Source organism: Scyliorhinus torazame, chromosome 6 (genome assembly GCF_047496885.1).
Source record: "Scyliorhinus torazame isolate Kashiwa2021f chromosome 6, sScyTor2.1, whole genome shotgun sequence".
In the NCBI taxonomy this organism is placed as follows: domain Eukaryota; kingdom Metazoa; phylum Chordata; class Chondrichthyes; order Carcharhiniformes; family Scyliorhinidae; genus Scyliorhinus; species Scyliorhinus torazame.
In genome coordinates, this window is record NC_092712.1 from 312,503,561 (window position 1) to 312,523,913 (window position 20,353).

At 48.2% G+C, this 20,353-nt stretch overlaps 1 protein-coding gene across 2 annotated transcripts in view; it reads left to right on the plus strand.

The window, feature by feature from the left end:
• The window catches only part of limd1a (LIM domains containing 1a), an 83,574-nt gene extending 77,697 nt beyond the window's left edge, over nucleotides 1-5,877 (plus strand). For both annotated transcript variants that reach the window (XM_072510081.1, XM_072510082.1), the window contains one exon: nucleotides 3,940-5,877. In XM_072510081.1, coding sequence (XP_072366182.1) covers nucleotides 3,940-4,074 — 135 coding nt within the window. In that variant the 3' untranslated portion in view covers nucleotides 4,075-5,877. The remainder of the gene's footprint in view (nucleotides 1-3,939) is intronic.
• The last annotated feature ends 14,476 nt before the right edge of the window (nucleotides 5,878-20,353 follow it).

Consider the following 20,353-nt stretch of genomic DNA (forward strand, 5'->3'; position numbering starts at 1 on the left):
CCCCGGGACACAGTCCTCTATCCTTGTGCCCAGTATCTTAGCCAGCAGTTTGGCATCCACATTCAGTAGAGAAATTGGCCTGTATGACCCGCATTGCTCCGGATCCTTCTCCCGTTTCAAGATCAATGAAATCGAGGCCTGTGACATTGTTGGGGGGAGGACTCCCTTCTCTCTTGCTTCGTTAAATGTCCTCACCAGCAGTGGGCCCAATATCTCCGAAAACTTCTTATAGAATTCCACCGGGTAGCCGTCAGGCCCCGGGGCCTTACCCGGCTGCATGCCCTCCAGCCCCTTGATTATTTCCTCAATCTCAATTGGGGCTCCCAGCCCCTCCACCAGGTCCTCCTCCACCCTCTGGATCCTCAACTGATCCAGATATTGCCTCATCCCCTCCACCCTAGCCGGGGGATCTGACTCATATAATTTACTATCAAAGTCCTGAAAACACCTCGTTCACCCCCGCTGGGTCCAGGACAGTATTACCGTCTCTACTCTGTCCCAGCCTTGACGCTCGCCGAACCTTGGGGTTAGAGAATTCCAACCCTTGGAGTGAAAATATTTCTCCTCATCTGACCGGCCACTTATCCTGAAACCATGCCCCTGTGTTCTAGATTTCCCAGTCTGAGGAAACGAGCTCTCGACCCTGTCAAACCCCTTTCAAACCTTGTCTGTCTCAACGCGACCATCTCTCATTATCCTAAACGATAGAGAGTATAGGCCCAATTTACTCAGTCGCTCATCGTGCGACAATCCCCTCATCTCCGGGACCTTTGCTGTAAACCTCAAGTACATTTATTCTTCCGTTATGGGCGCGTTCCGTTGCAACAATAAGCAACATTACGGTGGAGGCATATCAGGGGACTGCAGCCTCCACAGTAATAGCCACACCATCCACAGAATAACTGAGTATTCAATAGAGGGAGATCCAAATTCCGATCTCAGCCAGCTCAATGATGGTGTCATGTGAGAGTACTTTTCAGAAATGGGTGTTTATAAATAGGTATGTATATAAATATCTGTAGTGAGAGTACCTTTAAGAAATGGGCGTTTATTACTGCAGTGATGTCAGAGTGGGTGGAGCTGGGCTGTCTGTCAGCTTTTTACTTTCGTTTTAGGCTGTTTGCTGCAGGGTGTGTTTTAGTTTCGTTTTCAGAGCTGGATAGCTGCATCACAGCCAGAAGGTGTATGAATCTCTCTCTGAATCTGAAGACTGTAAATCCATCCTGGTGATTTAAAACTAATAACTGTAGTGACTTTAACCTGATGTGCTTCTGGTAAAAGGTGTTTTAAGTCTTATGGATGTGAAACGGAAAGCTTAAAGGATTACTTAGTGTTGTATTCTTTGGGGGTTGTATTTGAATTAATGGTTGCTAAGATGTTCACTCTGTTTTAAAAAGGTTAACTTGAGTTCATAGAATAAACATTGTTTTGCTTTAAAAAATACTTTTCTATTTCTGCTGTACCACACCTGTAGAGTGGGCCGTGTGCTCCCCATACCACAATCTAGTAAAGGTTGTGGGTCAGGTGAACTCCATGATACACTTTGGGGTTCTCTAAACCCTGGCCCATAACAATGGGCACTAATAACTGGATTTGTTTCTCCTTGGGTCAGATAATATCGGGAAGGACTTCCACTCCACTCTTGCTGATTGTCTGATTGATCCCCTGCTGGAAAATGCATGTACGTGGGTTTTGGATCCATGTGCAGAAGTGTGAGGTGATGGGCTTTGGTAGGAAGAACGTGAAGAGGGAATGTGAAATGAGGAGTAAAATTCTTCAGGAGGTGCAGGAGCAGAGGGGCTTGGGTGCAGATGTGCCTCGATCATTGGCGGTAGCAGGACAGGTGGAGACTGCAGCTAATAAAGCAGATGGTATTCTGGGCTTTATTAATAGGGGCATTCCGTCCAAGAGCAAGGAGGTTATTCTGAACTTAACAACACAAGTGAGACCTCAGCTGGAATATTGTACACCTTTCTGGGCGCCACACTAGAGGAAGGATTTGAACGCATTTGAGAGAGTGAGGAAGAGGTTTACAAGAATGGTTGAATGGAAACTTCAGTTGTGAGGGTAGATAGGAGAGGTTGGGACTGTTCTTCTTGGGGGGTGGGGGGGGGAGGGCAGAAGAAGGTTAAGAGGAGATTTGATAGAGATGTTCATAATCATGGAGGGACTGGGCAGAGTAGAAAGGGAGAGACAGCTCCCAGTCGTAAAAGGACCGGGAACGAGAGGGCATGGATTTAAAAGCAGCTTATGTGCTGAATTTCTTTTTCCCACACAGCGAGTGGTTGGTGTCTAGAATGCACGGCCTGGAATTGTGGTGGAGGCAGGTTCAATGGAGGCATTAGAGAGGAAATTGGATGATTATTTGTGCAAGGATGCAGAGAAAAGGCAGGGGAACGGCACTGAGCCATGATGCTCGTCCGGAGAGCCGGTGCAGACACGATGGGCCGAATGGCCTTCTGCACCGTAACTGTGGTTCTGGATGAGGGCTCGGTTAAGAGCAGCCTCCTAGTCAGCATTGTCCCAGAGCCTGATATGCTGAGAGTTAACAAAGGAGAATTTGGGCCACATTCCAGAGGGATTCTGGTCTGTGTCTGTGTGCAGCAAGGCCTGGATGACGTTCAAGCTTCGGCTGATGAGTTGCAAGCAAAATTTTTGCCATGCAAGAGTCGGGCAATGACCATCTCTGACTTCTAACCGCCCCCCCATTATGTTAAGTGGTTGAATCTCATGCCATATTGGAGGTTACTATTGATCAATTTAACTGGAAACTGAAATGGACCAGCCACTTAAATACTGTGGCTAGAAGAACAGGTTAGATGCTGGGAATGCTATAGCGAGTAACTCACCATCTGACTCACCATCTACAAGGCACAAGTCAGGGGTGCGATGGGATACTCCCTACTTGCCTGGATGAGCGCAGCTCCAACAACACAAGAAGCTCGACACCATCCAGGACAAAGCAGCCCCGCTTGATTGGTGCCCCTTCCACCAACTTAAACATTCACTCCCTCCACCACTGACGCACAATGGCAGCAGTGTGTGCCACCTACAAGATGCATGGCAGAACTCACCAAGGTGTCATTGACAGTCAAGTAACAAAGAGTTAAGATAGCATTTTATAATGGCTGTTGTTAGGATCTGGAATCATACAAAGGCACAAATTTGGAGAGACCATTGGGCCCTTCGAGCCTGCTTCACAATTGAATAAGATCACGACTGATCTGATTGTGGCCTCAATGCCACTTTCCTGCCTACCCCCGAAACTCTTCAACTTCCTCGTTAGTCAAGAATCTATCTTATCTCTGCCTTAAAAAAATACCTGATGACCCTGGTAGTCTGACAGGGCAGCTGAGAACAGAGGCATTTTCTCCGCAGAATTGGGTGCTGTCATGATATTCGGATAAACATCTTGATGCAAACACACACACACACTGATGGACAGATCAACGGACCAATCCATACACACACAACATCACAGCCAATCACAAGCAAGAGCAGACGCACTATAAAACGGGGAACACAACACTTCCGATTCATTCCAGCAGGAGACAGCTCAGGGCACAGAGCTCACAGCAAGCCACTCAGACATTCACCATGTGCTGAGTGCCTCTCCAAGATAGTGTTAAGACTGGGTCCACAGGTTAGAGGGTAATGAACGAACCACAGTAACCAGTTTACAAATGTTAATGTTGTTAGTAATAAAACTGAGTTGTACCTTCCGCAACCATGTTGGTTCGTCTATGTAGCAGAGCACCCAACACGACAGGTGCTTCATCAGTGCCATTGGTTGTTGAATTATTTCACCAAAGCAATCCACGTTGTTCCAATATGTGAATAGTTTCATTGGTCCCCTCACCATGCCTGCCTGCCCCGTCGTAAAGATCCCCCTCCCCCTTGCTAACATCATTTTGATGCTCATTTGTCTGCCGTTTCTAGGAATGTGGGATGGAGCTGAATGACGAAGAGGATCACCGCTGCTACCCACTAGACGGACGCTTGCTGTGCCACGCGTGCCACCTGCAACACATTGACAGCGGGACCCCTGGCTCCATCTACCAGCCTAAATACTAGACCCGCGAGCAAGATGTTCAGTTCAAGTCTGCATAGGCTGACGATGAAGCATTGAGTCTGATCACTTGGAGGAGTCCACACAATGGCAGTGATGTTATTCCCCGCTGAAGAGGGAGAAATGAGAAGCGGACACTAGGTTTCCAAATACATTTTCGATCAATTCAAATTGCAACGTTTGTATAAAAAAAAAAGACAGGAAAGACTGATCTGAGAATCCCTGTTTTACAGAACCACAATGTTACCAAAATGTATTGAAGTTAGCTTTACGTGAATGTTCTAAAGGATGCACATTTTTAAAAAGGTTTTTTTGTGTATTGAAACAGAATTTGTCATTAATTAAATTCCCAAAACAGGAAAGGCTCTGTTGTGGAACGGTCTGCTGCAGTATCAACGTGATTGAAGGAGGAAGATGGTGGTGTTAGTGGCAATGGCACTGGACTAGTAACCAGAGAGACAGATGAAAGTTCCAGGGAATGTGGGTTCAAATCCCACCAGGGCAGTTGGTGGAAATTAAATTAGCTAAAAATCTGGAATGTAAAAGCTGGACTCTGCAATGGTGCCATCAATTGTCATAAAAACCCATCTGGTCCACTATTATGAAGGCCTCCGTACCTGGTCTGGCCTACATGCAACTCTTAAATGTCCTCCGAAATGGCCGAGCAAGCCACTCAGTTCAAGGGCAATTAGGGATGGGCAATAAATGCTGGGCCTTTGCCAGTGACGCCCACATCTCTTGAAAGGAGAAACAAAAATGATGGATTGGTACATCGACGATGCATAACCCAGTTGGAGAAATGGAACTGCTTTGAGGATCTGCAGTCATCTTTGATGGTGTGTTTTCTGCTCTTTGGCCAAGACTGTTTTCCAGGTGAATTATTAATTTGTAATTACTGAAATTCAATCAACTCTCCTGATTTAGTCGGCGCGTTTCGCTGTTCCAATGCTGAAGTGGCATCCAAATTTAAAATGTAGCTCCTGGTTTCCTCCACCCACGCCCTGGATTTCCGAAGATTGTAATCCTGTTATGACGTGTAATAACTCGCATTGTAGCTGATTTAAGGAAAAAATATGATGTTGGTCTTAATCTTAAATGTTGGGATAAACTCAGGAATGTGCTTCTGGGATCACAGAATAGTTGCAGCACCAAGGAGACCATTCGACCCGTTGTCATCCTGCTAGCCCTCTGCAAGAAACAGTTCTCAATTAGGAAGTGGTATCATTTAAAGAAACCGAAACACATTGCACATCCAAAAGAAATCGGAAATAAAAAGGTTTAAAAATTTATTACATTCTAAATCGCAAAAAAAACCTCAAACAACGAACTCATGTTTGGAACGTACTTTTTGATTTTGCTTTCACCCATCTCAACTAAAGCGGCAAGGTTCAAAGTTAAATTTTCCCTTGACCTGTCTTAAAAGTCTGAACTCAGATTCCCACTCTGGTACAAGAAATGAGAAAATTGCATTCCCGGGAACGTCGTCTTTGCATATGGTGTCATTTATGGCACAGAAAAAGGCCATTCTTCCCATCAAATCCCTGCCAGCTCTCTGGAGGGGGAATCCAATCAGTCCCATTCTCCTCGCCCCCCCCCCCCCCCCCTTCTCTTCCTCTAATCCTGTAAGTTAATTTCCCTCGAGTGCAAAAAAAAGGTTCTTCCTCATGACGGAAGCATTTCTATTTGATGGAACCTTAGCAAGGTACTGAACTCATTGGTAACAGTTAATTGCATGTAATCGATAACGCAAAACTGCATATAAACAATGGGACATTAATGAAATAAAGAAACTTATGACATTATTTAAATATTCATGGCACGACATGGTTTTCCTGGTTGGGTGTTGCACTGTTATAGTTAGGAAAACATTCACAATTGGGGCTAGGTTGGGGCTCCAGGATCTGAATTCTTATCCAGCCAGTACACATGGAACAAAGGTTTCCCACCTGGAAGGCTTGTGTGTGAAGTGATTCCAGTGGGACACCAAACTGCAGCGCAAAGCACTGAAAATCCTCACCGGGAGGAGTGATTGTTACTGTTGCCAACCCTCCAGGGTCGGCCTGGGGTCTCCAGGAAGCTACTGGTTGCGACCCTGGAGAATAAAAAATCGGGGCGTTTAAAAAAAAAAAAGATTGTTATCTTTTGCCATTTTCTTTATGAATTTATTTTTTTAATCAGATGCAAAACTGTTGTAAATGGGGGTTCAAGAACAAAGGCTGTTTGGCCGACAGTCGAGCATCATCCAGTTGTTTTCTAATTGGCGTAGGAAGGCCATGGGTCACAATGGTGGATGAGTTGAAAGTCATGTGATGAAACCTCACAAGAACACATTCAGTCACGAGTTGGCAACCCTGGTGATTGTACATGTCCAAACAATCTGCGCGGAGTTGGAAATGGTTTTCTAAATTTGGGCCGCGTCATGTTACTCAACTTTCCATGTGACATACTTGTCTGATTTTTAAAACATATGATGGAGCAATGCTAACTTTTTATTCTGGAGGGCAGCACGGTGGCGATGTGGTTCGCACTGCTGCCTCACGGCGCCGAGGTCCCAGGTTCGATCCCGGCTCTGGGTCACTGTCCGTGTGGAGTTTGCACATTCTCCCCGTGTCTGCGTGGGTCTCACCCCCACAACCCAAAGATGTGCAGGGTAGGTGAATTGGCCACGCTAAATTGCCCCTGAATTGGAAAATATGAATTGGGTACTCTAACAATTTTTTTTAAAAACACTTTTTATTCTGGAGAGATGATTGAGAATGGGTTACTAACAATGGACCATATTTCTGTCCTCTGATGGGCATTTGCTTGCCTGGGTGGGACGGTGGGGCATGGATATGTAGGGCAGTGGGAGTCCAATCTTGGCTTGATTCCTAGTCGTCCCCTGGTTTGATGATCTCCAATAAACAGGAAGGATAAATTGCAATTAAAATCCTTGTGTTTTAAATTCTTTCTTTGGGGTGTGGACATCGCTGGCTAGGCCAGCATTTGTTGCCCATCCTTAATTGCCCTTGTAGTGGCTTGCTGGGCCATTTCGGGAGGTGTGGGGGGGGGGTGCAGTTAAGAGTCAGCCGCATCGCTGTGTGGGTCTGGAGTCACATGTAGGCCATAGTGTGTTAGGACGGCAGATTTCCTTAGTGAACCAGATGGATCTTTACGACAATCGACAATGGTTTCACGGCCGTCATTAGACTTTTATTTCCAGATTTTTTTAATATATTGAATTCAAATTTCACCAGGTCCCCAGAGCAATACCCTGGGACTCTGGGTTACTCACCCACTACACCACCGCCTCCCCTTTGATGTGCGTGTGTTCCATTTGTTTGCTAGTAATTTAAATGAAAATTATATTAAACATCAGAGCACAAGTTATATTGAGGAAAGATTAAATCAACACACATCTTAGTGGGTGATTGGGCAACCACAGTAACACATTTTCATCTGCGGTGGCTGCCTCTTTTTGTAAGGATTGTAGGGGTCGTGGTGCTTTCCCCCCTGACCCCGAGGATCTGGCTGTAATGACTGACGATTTACAGAAATGCTCGCATTGCCCAACGCCGGGCGCAAACAAATCGCAAGAACTGTACCAAGTGTAATCGGGGAAAGCTAATGGCCTGTTTCTCAGTGTATTGGATGTTCCTCACTCTGTCAGCCCAGTCTTTGAATGCACTCTGATCCTTACTGTTGTGTTGGGTGCTCTGGATCCGTGGAACACATGCAGGTCACCAACACTTGAAATAGTGCAACACTATTTTATTGGATCATTAACTGTTGTAACATACTCTGACTGTGGGTTAACACGATACTAGCTTTAACTAAAGACCTTTGCCTTGTCCTAACCAGTCGATGCACTCAGCACATGGTGAATGTCTGTACTGCAGGCTGTGAGCTCTGTCCTCCTAGCTAGCTGCAGCTCGAATGAGCGGGAACACTGATGCCCCCTGTCTTTATAGTGCGTGTGCTCTAACTGATGATTGGCTGCGGTGTTGTGTATGCTGATTGGTCCCACTGTGTGTCCATCAGTGTGTGTCTGCACCATGATATACTGGTGTATATTATGACATTCCCCCTTTTATAAAAGAATGTACCTGCGTGGCAATAAATAGTGTATGGTGAGAATGTCCCTGACTACGTGTGTGCAAAATATTTACAGGACTATGTACATGAGAACTAAGCTATTTACATGGGAAGGTGCCTGGTGCAGAAAAACAGTATGTCACAAGAATAACGAGATGAACACTATATACAAACCATGTAAACGATCAAACGGAAGAACAGAACAAGTCAGAAAGTCCACAAAGTTCACAAATTAAGTCTCTGAGGTGGGCGACAAATTCTGGTTGACCGTCAGGGTGGCACACCACTCATCGTCTGGACCGATGCTGCATACCGACAGCGGCTGGTGTCTTTGCTTCGGGGACAGCCTGTTTTTTGTCACGACACCGACTCGAAAAGGTGCCTTCGGGTCCTCGGTGTCACTGCTGTGTGGGAGGTGTGGCTGCGTGGGTTGAATTGCCCGGACATTCCTGTGAGGCTGGCTGAAGCGATATGAATTGGCAGGCTGAGCTGCTCGGCAGAAGGAAGCATAGTGGCCAAGTTTGCCACATCTTAGGCATTGTCGAGATTTGACAGGGCATTGCCGTTTTAAATGGGCAGAGCCGCACGTCGTAGCGTCAGCACGTTTGCTGCGCCACCGCGCATGCGCGGTGCGGTCGTGCGTGGTGCGCCTGCGCATTACGTTCTTCGATATCGCCGTCCCCTCGTTTGGTGTGCACATGTGTGGAGTCCGCGAAAAGCGTGCAAAATGGCCGCCCTCATCCAGGCTGATGCCCTGGAGTTGCTCAATCGCTTGGACCCGTTCCTCCTCGTGGGGACCCACAGTCAGAGTATGTTACAACAGTTAATGATTCAATAAAATAGTGTTGCACTATTTCAGGTGTTGGTGACCTGTGTGTGTTCCACGGATCCAGAGCACCCAACACAGCATGATACCAGGAGTTGAGGGATATTAGCACTTCTTAGACCTACCTGCAAGTGATCTGCCTTCCGCCAGCATTCCGTCATCCTGCAACATGGACAACATCAGCCCGCCGCCGCCGCTCCGCATCGCCGGCAACCTCGGGGCCAACTGGAAGATTTTCAAACAGCGCTTCCAGCTCTTCCTCGAAGCCACAGACAGGGAGGACGCCTCGGATACCAGAAAGATTGCTCTTCTCCTCTCCACGGCCGGGGAACATGCCATCCACACTTGCAACTCTCTCACCTTTGCGGATGATGAAGATAAAACAAAGTCCAAGACTGTTCTCCTCAAGTTTGACACTCACTGCAGCGTAGAGGTGAATGAACGTTTCGAGCGCTACATGTTCCAACAGTGTTTGCAGGGTAAGGATGAACCTTTCCAATCCTTTCTCACGCACCTCCGCATCCTTGCGCAGTCTTGCAGCTACGGGCCCACCTCCGACTCCATGATACGCGACCAGATCATTTTTGGCGTTCAGTCGGACCCCCTACGACAGCAGCTCCTCAAAGTAAAGCAGCTCACCCTAGCGACCGTCATTGAGACCTGTGTCCTACACGAAAACGCCACGAGTCGGTATTCCCAAATCCAAGCAGCAGTATTAGGGGTATTACGGTACCCTGTGATGCCGAGAGGTTATTGGTGGATAGACGCTGGGTCCCGATTGGATCAGCCGCCTACTGGCTCCACTCAGTAAGGCGGAGTATAAGAGCCCGGGTTCTCCCAGCAGCCGCATTCTGTAACTGTGCTGCTGGGGAACAAGTCTGCGTAATAAAGCCATCGATTGACTCCTCCTCATCTCGTCTCGTGAGTGATTGATTGTGCTACAGTGGGTTACCTTTGTTTGTGGCTGGTTGCAATTGTATTGGGCTTTGCGGTTATGGTGGATCTCTGGGGCGCGGTGTTGCACTGGCTTTGTTTGTTAGTTTTTTCAGGGACTGGATTTTGGGGGAGGAGATTGAGAGGAGGGGGTTCCTGGGCAGGGGCCTCCACACCAGCAAGCGAAGGTTGGCGAGTGAACGCGAGTGTGGTGGGGGTGGGGGGGGGAGGGGCCGAGGTCGTTGGGATCTGTTCGAAAATGTTTTGATGGGCCTGGGAGGTGTGAAAGATGGGGCGATGGGATCGATACTGGGAGAGGTGTTTGCAAGAGGAAGTGGGTGGGGGGATTCTGGGAGAGAGGGGAGGGGGTCGATAGCAACAAAGGGATGGGGCAGGTGAATCCTGAAGGGCAGGGCCCGGGGTCACGATGATGGCGAATAGGAAGGGGGGCTGATGGTGAAAGACCCCCGGTCAGAATAGTGGCGTGGAATCATAGAATTTACAGTGCAGATGGAGGCCATTCAGCCCATCGTGTCTGCACTGGCCCTTGGAAAGAGCACCCTACTTTTGTTTTAAAATATTTTTTTACTCTCCTTTTTCACATTTTCTCCCAAATTTACACCCACCCACAAGAAACAATAATCAGTAACAAATATGTCAATCCCCATATCAATAACAACGATCCCATCCTCCCACCAAACCCCAAACATTAGCCCGCATGTTCACACAAACAAATGACAAAAAGGAATTAGGGATCACGCCTATTTTATGGATTTTGCCGTTAACACACACCGCCCCCCTCCCCCAACCCTCCCACCCACCCGCGGCAACAAATGTTCAATGTTATCCAGTTCTTGAAAGTGCATAATGAATAACGCCCATTGAAGTCGGAAGATAGTAAAACAGGGACAGCAACAAAAGGCAGTAAGGGGGAAAGTGTAAGGCAGAGAAGCCATCGTCAAAAATCAAAAAGGGCGACAGTACAAGGTACAGTGACTGAGGGGAGATCAGTGAGTAGGACCAGGAATACTAAAAGGAATAAAACGGGAAGTAAAAACAAAATGGAAAGCGACGCGGCAGGTTGTTACAGGAAGATATCGGTTCAACGACAAGGAAAATTAGGAGAAAAGTTAAGAGGAAATATAACTTAGGAGAGGTTACTGATCGAGGTGTTAAGATTCAAAACAGAGGTATAAAAGCCAACATAAGTGTACTTTACCTGAATGCTCGTAGTATTCGGAATAAGGTAAATGAGTTGATGGCGCAAATTATCGTCAATGACTGATTTAGTGGTCATTACTGAAACATTGTTAAAGGATGGTCACGACTGGGAGTTAAATATCCAAGGGTATCAAACTATTCGGAAGGACAGAGTGGATGGTAAGGGAGGTGGTGTAGCTCTGTTATTTAAGGATGACATCCGGGCAATAGTAAGGGATGACATCAGTGCTATGGAGGATAAGGTTGAATCCATTTGGGTGGAAATCAGGAATAGTAAGGCGAAAAAGTCACTGATAGGAGTAGTCTATAGGCCACCTAATAGTAACATTATGGTGGGGCAGGCAATAAACAAAGAAATAACTGATGCATGTAGAAATGGTACAGCAGTTATCATGGGGGATTTTAATCTACATGTCGATTGGTTTAACCAGGTCGGTCAAGGCAGCCTTGAGGAGGAGTTTATAGAATGTGTCCGCGATAGTTTCCTCGAACGGTATGTAATGGAACCTACGAGGGAACAAGCGGTCCTAGATCTGGTCCTGTGTAATGAGACAGGATTGATTAATAATCTCATAGTTAGGGATCCTCTCGGAAGGAGCGATCACAATATGGTGGAATTTAAAATACAGATGGAGGGTGAGAAGGTAAAATCAAACACGAGTGTTTTGTGCTTAAACAAAGGAGATTACAATGGGATGAGAGAAGAACTAGCTAAGGTAGACTGGGAGCAAAGACTTTATGGTGAAACAGGTGAGGAACAGTGGAGAACCTTCCAAGCAATTTTTCACAGTGCTCAGCAAAGGTTTATACCAACAAAAAGGAAGGACGGTAGAAAGAGGGAAAATCGACCGTGGATATCTAAGGAAATAAGGGAGAGTATCAAATTGAAGGAAAAAGCATACAAAGTGGCAAAGATTAGTGGGAGACTAGAGGAATGGGAAATCTTTAGGGGGCAACAGAAAGCTACTAAAAAAGCTATAAAGAAGAGTAAGGCAGATTATGAGAGTAAACTTGCTCAGAATATAAAAACAGATAGTAAAAGTTTCTACAAATATATAAAACAAAAAAGAGTGGCTAAGGTAAATATTGGTCCTTTAGAGGATGAGAAGGGAGATTTAATAATGGGGGATGAGGAAATGGCTGAGGAACTGAACAGGTTTTTTGGGTCGGTTTTCACAGTGGAAGACACAAATAACATGCCAGTGACTGATGGAAATGAGGCTATGACAGGTGAGGACCTTGAGATGATTGTAATCACTGAGGAGGTAGTGATGGGCAAGCTAATGGGGCTAAAGGTAGACAAGTCTCCTGGCCCTGATGGAATGCATCCCAGAGTGCTAAAAGAGATGGCTAGGGAAATTGCAAATGCACTGGTGATAATTTACCAAAATTCACTAGACTCTGGACTGGTCCCGGCGGATTGGAAATTAGCAAACGAGACACCACTGTTTAAAAAAGGAGGTAGGCAGAAAGCGGGTAATTATAGACCAGTGAGCTTAACTTCAGTAGGAGGGAAGATGCTGGAATCTATCATCAAGGAAGAAATAGCGAGGCATCTGGATGGAAATTGTCCCATTGGGCAGACGCAGCGTGGCTTCATAAAGGGCAGGTCATGCCTAACTAATGTAGTGCAATTTTTTGAGGACATTACCAGTGTGGTAGATAGCGGGGAGCCAATGGATGTAGTATATCTGGATTTCCAGAAAGCCTTTGACAAGGTGCCACACAAAATGTTGCTGCATAAGATAAAGATGCATGGCATTAAGGGTAAAGTAGTAGCATGGATAGAGGATTGGTTAATTAATAAAAAGCAAAGAGTGGGAATTAATGGGTGTTTCTCTGGTTGGCAATCAGTAGCTAGTGGTGTCCCTCAGGGATCAGTGTTGGGCCCACAATTGTTCACAATTTACATAGATGATTTGGAGTTGGGGACCAAGGGCAATGTGTCCAAGTTTGCAGACGACACTAAGATAAGTGGTAAAGCAAAAAGTGCAGAGGATACCGGAAGTCTGCAGCGGGATTTGGATAGGTTAAGTGAATGGGCTAGGGTCTGGCAGATGGAATACAATGTTGACAAATGTGAGGTTATCCATTTTGGTAGGAATAACAGCAAAAGGGATTATTATTTAAATGATAAAATATTAAAACATGCCGCTGTGCAGAGAGACCTGGGTGTCCTAGTGCATGAGTCGCAAAAAGTTGGTTTACAGGTGCAACAGGTGATTAAGAAGGCAAATGGAGTTTTGTCCTTCATTGCTAGAGGGATGGAGTTTAAGACTAGGGAGGTTATGCTGCAATTCATTAAGGTGTAAGTGAGGCCACATCTGGAGTATTGTGTTCAGTTTTGGTCTCCTTACTTGAGAAAGGATGTACTGGCACTGGAGGATGTGCAGAGGAGATTCACTAGGTTAATCCCAGAGCTGAAGGGGTTGGATTACGAGGAGAGGTTAAGTAGACTGGGATGAGGGGGGATCTTATAGAAACATATAAGATTATGAAGGGAATAGATAGGATAGATGCGGGCAGGTTGTTTCCACTGGTGGGTGAAAGCAGAACTAGGGGGCATAGCCTCAAAATAAGGGGAAGTAGATTTAGTACTGAGTTTAGGAGGAACTTCTTCACCCAAAGGGTTGTGAATCTATGGAATTCCTTGCCCACTGAAGCAGTAGAGGCTCCTTCATTAAATGTTTTTAAGATAAAGATCAATAGGTTTTTGAAGAATAAAGGGATTAAGGGTTATGGTGTTCGGGCCGGAAAGTAGAGCTGAGTCCACAAAAGATCAGCCATGATCTCATTGAATGGCGGAGCAGGCTCGAGGGGCCAGATGGCCTACTCCTGCTCCTAGTTCTTATGTTCTTATGAATTGTGGAACCCCTCCACCCTTCCCCTCAGTTCAAACTTAACCTTCTCAAGAGTCAAGAATTCCAACAGGTCCCCCCGCCACGCCAGGGCACAGGGTGGAGAGGTGGCTCTCCAACCTATCAGGAACCACCTTTGGGCGATCAACACCCCAAATATGGCCTCCCGGGGGCTCGGGTCCAGTTTCACGTGCACCACTTTAGAAATTACCCTAAAATCCTCCTTCCAGTAATCCTCCAGCTTTGGACAGGACCAAAATGTCATGATATTCAGGTAAACATCATGGTGCAAACATACTACAGCGGGATGACACTGTGTCTTGGGCCCCGGTCGCCTGTGCCTCGCGGGCCATGACCCCCACAGAACAGCGCTACGCGCAGATTTAAAAGGAGTGCCTGGGTTTGCTAACCGGAATAGACAAGTTCCATGACTACGTGTATGGTCTCCCCCAGTTTACCGTTGAGACTGACCATCGCCCCCTGGTCAGCATCATACATAAGGACCTGAACGAGATGACCCCTTGACTCCAGCGCATCCTACTCAAACGCAGGACGTACGACTTCCAACTGGTCTACACCCCGGGAAAGGGCCTTATCATTGCGGATGCCCTATCTAGAGCAGTGAGCACACCGCCCGACTCGGAGGGGTTCGTCTGTCAGGCCTTCACATCGGCAAATCTGCCAGCCGATGACTCCAGTCTGGCCCGTATTCGCCGGGAGACTGCGGCTGACCCCCTTCTACAACGTGTGATGCGCCACATGATGGGAGGGTGGCTCAAAGGACAGTGCCTGCAGTTCTACAATGCCCGGGATGACTTGGCCGTCATTGACCGGATTGTGATTCCGCACAGCATGCACAAGCTGGTCCTCGACCAACTACCCGAAGGCCATCTGGGGGTCGAGAAATGCAGACGGAGGGCCCGAGAAGCTGTATACTGGCCGGGCATCAGTGATGACATTGCCAATATGGTGCTCAACTGCCCCACCTGCCAAAGGTTTCAACCGGCGCAACCTCCTGAGACGCTTCAGCCCCATTAGCTGGTGCCGTCCCCCTGGGCGAAGGTGGGTGTGGACCTTTTTCACGCGCTCGGCAGGGACTACATAATCGTCATAGATTACTTTTCAAATTATCCAGAGGTCATACGCCTGCACGATTTGACATCGTCCGCTGTCATAAGGGCCTGCAAAGACACCTTCGCACGCCACGGCATTCCGATTACTGTCATGTCGGACAATGGGCCCTGTTTTGCCAGCCAGGAATGGTCGTCCTTTGCTGCTTCGTATGGCTTCACACACGTGACGTCCAGCCCTCTGCATCCCCAGTCCAATGGAAAGGCGGAGAAGGGCGTTCACATCGTCAAGCGGCTCCTCTGCAAGGCTGCTGCTGCCGGATCGGATTTCTGCTTAGTCCTGCTAGCCTATCGCTCGGCCCCACTAGCTACTGGCCTCTCACCAGCCCAGCTGTTGATGGGTCGCGCCCTCAGGACCACTGTGCCATCCATTCTGGTCCCCACAACCAACCATGCTCCAGTACTGCACAGGATGCGACAGCAGCGTGTTCGCCAGAAGGTGGCACATGACACACGGGCAACTGATCTTCCCGCCCTGGCGCCTGGGGACGACGTCCGCATCCACCTACCAGACGGTGGCTGGTCAGCACCTGCCGAAGTTCTCCGACGTGTGGCTCCCCGCTCGTTCCTGGTTCGTATGCCTGATGGCTCCATTCGCAGGCGCAATCGCCGGGCTCTTCGCCTGCTTCCACACTCGCTACGGGAACTTACACCGGTGCCACGCCCTCCTGTTGTTCCTGATGTCGACTTCGTGGAGCATTCTGCCACCATGCCCATTCCGTCGTCGCCCATGGCCAGGCCCATTCCTCAGCCGGTGAATCCTGATCCACCCTTGAGGCGGTCAACCCGAATTCGCCGCCCACCTACTAGGCTGGACTTATGAGCCTGTTTGAACATTGAACTCACTGATGTATCATACCACTGTTTTAATATGTTTCTCTTTTTTTTTGTCGTTACGGGAGTTTGTTTCGATGTTTAACATTTCCACGTGTTTTGTTTATGGTACAACCTCGTTGCTATGTCGCACCTGACATCGCCCCATGTATATAGTTTAGCCTCATATACATGTTGTAGATATTGCACACACACATATTGCACTCCGTACACATCTCTATTTATAACCACATTGGCACATGTTCTTGTAAAAAAGGGGGGGATGTCATGATATTCAGGTAAACATCATGGTGCAAACATACATACATACTGATGGACAGATCAATGGACCAATCAATACACACACAACACCACAGCCAACAACAGGCAAGAACATACACACTATAAAACGGGGAACACGACACTTCCCACTCATTCCAGCAGGAGACAGCTCAGGGCACAGAGCTCACAGCAAGCCACTCAGACATCCACCATGTGCTGAGTGCCACTCCAAGACAGTGTTAGGGATAGGTCCACAGATTCAAGGGTAATGAACGAACCACAGTAACCAGTTTACCATTGTAAATATTGTTAGTAATAAAACTGAGTTGTACCATCCGCAATCGTGTTGGTTCGTCTGTGTAGCAGAGCACCCAACACGACACAAAACATATGAACGTGATTAGTGCCCCCCCCCCCCCCCCCCCCCCCCCCGCAACATTCAAACACATCTACTCCTTCAAAGAATCGGCTCATCCTCGCCCTCGTGAGGTGTGCTCTGAATACCACCTTCAGCTGTATCAGCCCCAACCTCACGCACGAGGTGGAGGCATTCACCCTCCGGAGCACCTCACACCAGACCTCTCCTCCATATCCTCTCCTGACTCTTCCTCCCACTTTGCTTTGATCCCTTCCAGTGGTGCCTTCTCCTCTTCCAAAACTGCTCCGTAAACGGCTGACACTATCCCCTTCTCCAGTCCCCCTGTCGTCAGCACCTCCTCCAGCAATGTGGAGGCCGGCTCCACCGGGAAGCTCTGTATCTCCTTTCTGGCAAAATCTTGAACCTGCATGTATCTAAACATTTCCCCCTGCTCCAGCCCATAATTCGCTTCCAGCTCCTTCAATCCTGCAAACCGACCCCAAGAAACAAATCTTTTAGTGTCTTAATCCCCTTCTCCTCCCATTTCCGAAAATTTCCATCCCACTTCCCTGGCTCAAATCTGTGGTTCCCCCGAATCGGCATTTCCCTTGGCCCTAACCCCAACCCGAAGTGTTGGTGAAACTGCCTCCAAATTCTCAATGAAGCTATTATTACCGGACTCCCTGAGTATTTCCCCGGAGCCATCGGGAGCGGCGCTGTTGCTAGTGCTTTCAATCCCTTTCCCCTTGCACAAGCTCTCCTCCATTCTGACCCACTGAGAATCAACCCCTCTGACCCAGCTCCGCACCTTCTCCACATTCGCCGCCCAGTAGTAATACATCAAGTTCGGAAGACCCAAACCCCCTGTCTGCCTTCCCCTCTGTAGCAGCACCTTTCTCACTCTGGCCACCTTCCCTCCCCATATGAACAAAGTAATCCTTCCCTCAATCTCTCTGAAAAAAGCCTTTGGCAGGAAAATCGGCATGCATTGGAAAATAAACAGAAATAGTGGCAACACGTTCATTTTAACCGCCTGTGCCCGACCCGCCAGTGACAGAGGGAGACCATCCCACCTTGCCAGATCAGCTTTCACTCTCCCCACCAAACTAGAAATGTTGTACCTGCCCCCCCCCCCCCCCCCCCACACACACACACACACTCCTGGGCAACCTGCACCCCAGGTACCTAAAGTGAGTCCCTGCCCCACGGAATAGCAGCCCCTCCCCCCACCCCTGCCCCCACCCCTGGCCGAGACACCACAAAATACTCACTCTTGTCTAGATTTAGTTTGTACCCTGAAAAAGACCCAAACACTCAAAGCAGCTCCAATATTCCCCCTATCGACACACTTGGTTCCGACACGTATAAGAGCAAGTCGTCGGCATATAAGGACACCCTATGCTCTATCCCCCCCCCCCCCCGGCACTATTCCTTTCCATACCCCATGAACTTCTTAATGCGATGGCCAACGGCTTAATTGCGAGTGCAAACAGCAGGAGGGACATAAGTCATCCCTGCCTAGTCCCACGGTGGAGAGAAAAGTATCTCGAGCTGATGATGTTTGTGCGGACACTTGCCTTCGGCTCCTGATATAGTAGCTTTACCCAGTTCACAAATCTTGGTCCAATCCCAAACCGCTCCAGAACTGCCACCAAGTACCCCCATTCTATCCGGTCAAACGCCTTCTCAGCGTCCAATGCCACAACCACCTCTGTTTCCTTCCCCTCCGCCAGTGCCATAATGATGTTTGAAAAGAGCTGCCTCCCTCTCACGAACCCTGTCAGATCTTCACCTATCGCCTTCGGGAGGCACTCCTCCAGCCTACTCGCCAGTACCTTTGATGCACTATCAATTACGACGGGACGAGAGTAGAGAGTAATCGAGGCTTTATTACACAGAGATGTGTGGCCTCCTACAGCTGCTGCCGAAAATGTTGCAATTCGGAGAGCCCACACATTTATACTCTGCCTACTGGGCGGAGCCAGCAGGCAGGGATCTACCCCCGTACCTGTAGAACAGGAGCCTTCCGTATTACACCTCATGTAATATATATACAACAGTGGTGACTACCACAACCTTCGCCAATACTTTTGGTCCACATTCAAAAGTGATATGGGCCTATACGACCCACACTTTGTCAGATCCTTATCTTTTTTTAGCAACAGGGAAATCAAGGTTTGTGACAACACCCCCTCCCCTATCGCCTCTTCAAACATCCCCACCATCGGGTGCCAGCTTATCCTTGGATTTTTCATAATAGTCCACCGGAAATCCATCCGGCGCTGCCACCTTCCCCGACTGCATCCTCCCACTGCATCTTTTATCTCCTGCTCCACTATCGCTCCTTCTATGTAGCCCTGTCCCCCTCCCCTAACCTCGGGTACTCCAACCCATCTAGAAATTCCTGCATCTTCCGGTCTCCCCCAGGTGGCTCTGACCAATACAACCTCTCATAAAATTCCTCAAAGACCTTGTTGATCAGATCCGGAGCCACCACCAACTTCCCTGCCCTATCCCTCACCTGAACAATTTCCCTTACCGCTGCCTCCCTCCGGAGCTGACCTGCTAACATATGCCCCGCCTTATCTCCATGTTCGTAAACTGCACCCCTTGCTCGTCTCTGTTGGCACACCGGCTTCCTGGTAGATAGTCGGTCAAAGCTCGCCTGTTGTTCCTTCATCATTTCCAACTTCGCTGGGTAAGAGCACCCTACTTAAGCCCACACCTCCACCCTATCCCCGTAACCCAGTAACTCCGCTGTGAGGGGGAATGTGAGGGGGCTAGGAGGCTGGTGAAGAGATCAAGGGTTTTTTACACATTTGAAGACAGACATGGTGGTGCTGTAGGAGACCCACCTGAGAATGAGGCATCAGGTGAGGCTTTGAAGCCTACTTGTGACAATAAGCGATTTTCATTTCACTGTCTGTGTGGAGTTTGCACATTCTCCCCGTGTTGGCGTGGGTTTCGCCCCCACAACCCAAAAAGATGTGCAGGATAGGTGGATTGGCCACGCTAAATTGCCCCTTAATTGGACAAAAATGAATTGGATACTCTAAAATTTATTGAAAAAAAAGAAAGAAGGATAAGGATCTGGTGGAGTGTGGGTCGTATAGGCCCATATCTTGCTGAATGTAGACACCACGATATTGGCAAAGGTGTTGGCATCAATGTTCGAAGGGTGTCTCTCGAAGGTGATTGGGGAGGATCAGACGGGAGTTGTGAAGGGAAGGCAGCTGTTCTCGAAGGTGAGGAAGGTGTTTCAAAAAATGTTTAGAATGCCCAATTCATTTTTCCCAATTAAGGGGCAATTTTAGCGTAGCCAATCCACCTACCCTGCACACCTTTGGGTTGTGGGGACGAAACCCATGCAAACACTGGGAGAATGTGCAAACTCCCCACGGACAGTGACCCAGAGCCGGAATAGGACCTGGGACCTTGGCGCCGTGAGACCTCAGTGCTAACCAGTGTGCCACCGTGCTGCCCTTAACTCGAGGAAGTTGCTGAATGTGATCCTGTCCCCGGCGGAGGGAAAGGAGATGAGGTGGCGGTGGCATTGGACCCAGAGAAGGCATTAGATCGGGTAGAGTGGGGTCACTTGATGGCAGCGTTGGAGAGATTTGGAATTGGGCCGAGGTTTGTGGCATGGGTGTGGTTGTTGTATAAGGGACCGTTGCCGAGTGTTTGCACCAACAGCATGAACTCTGGGTTCTTTGCACTGCACCTGAGTAGGAAACAGGGTTGCCCTATGTCCCCCCCCTGTTGTTTGCATTGGCTATAGTGCCCTTGGCC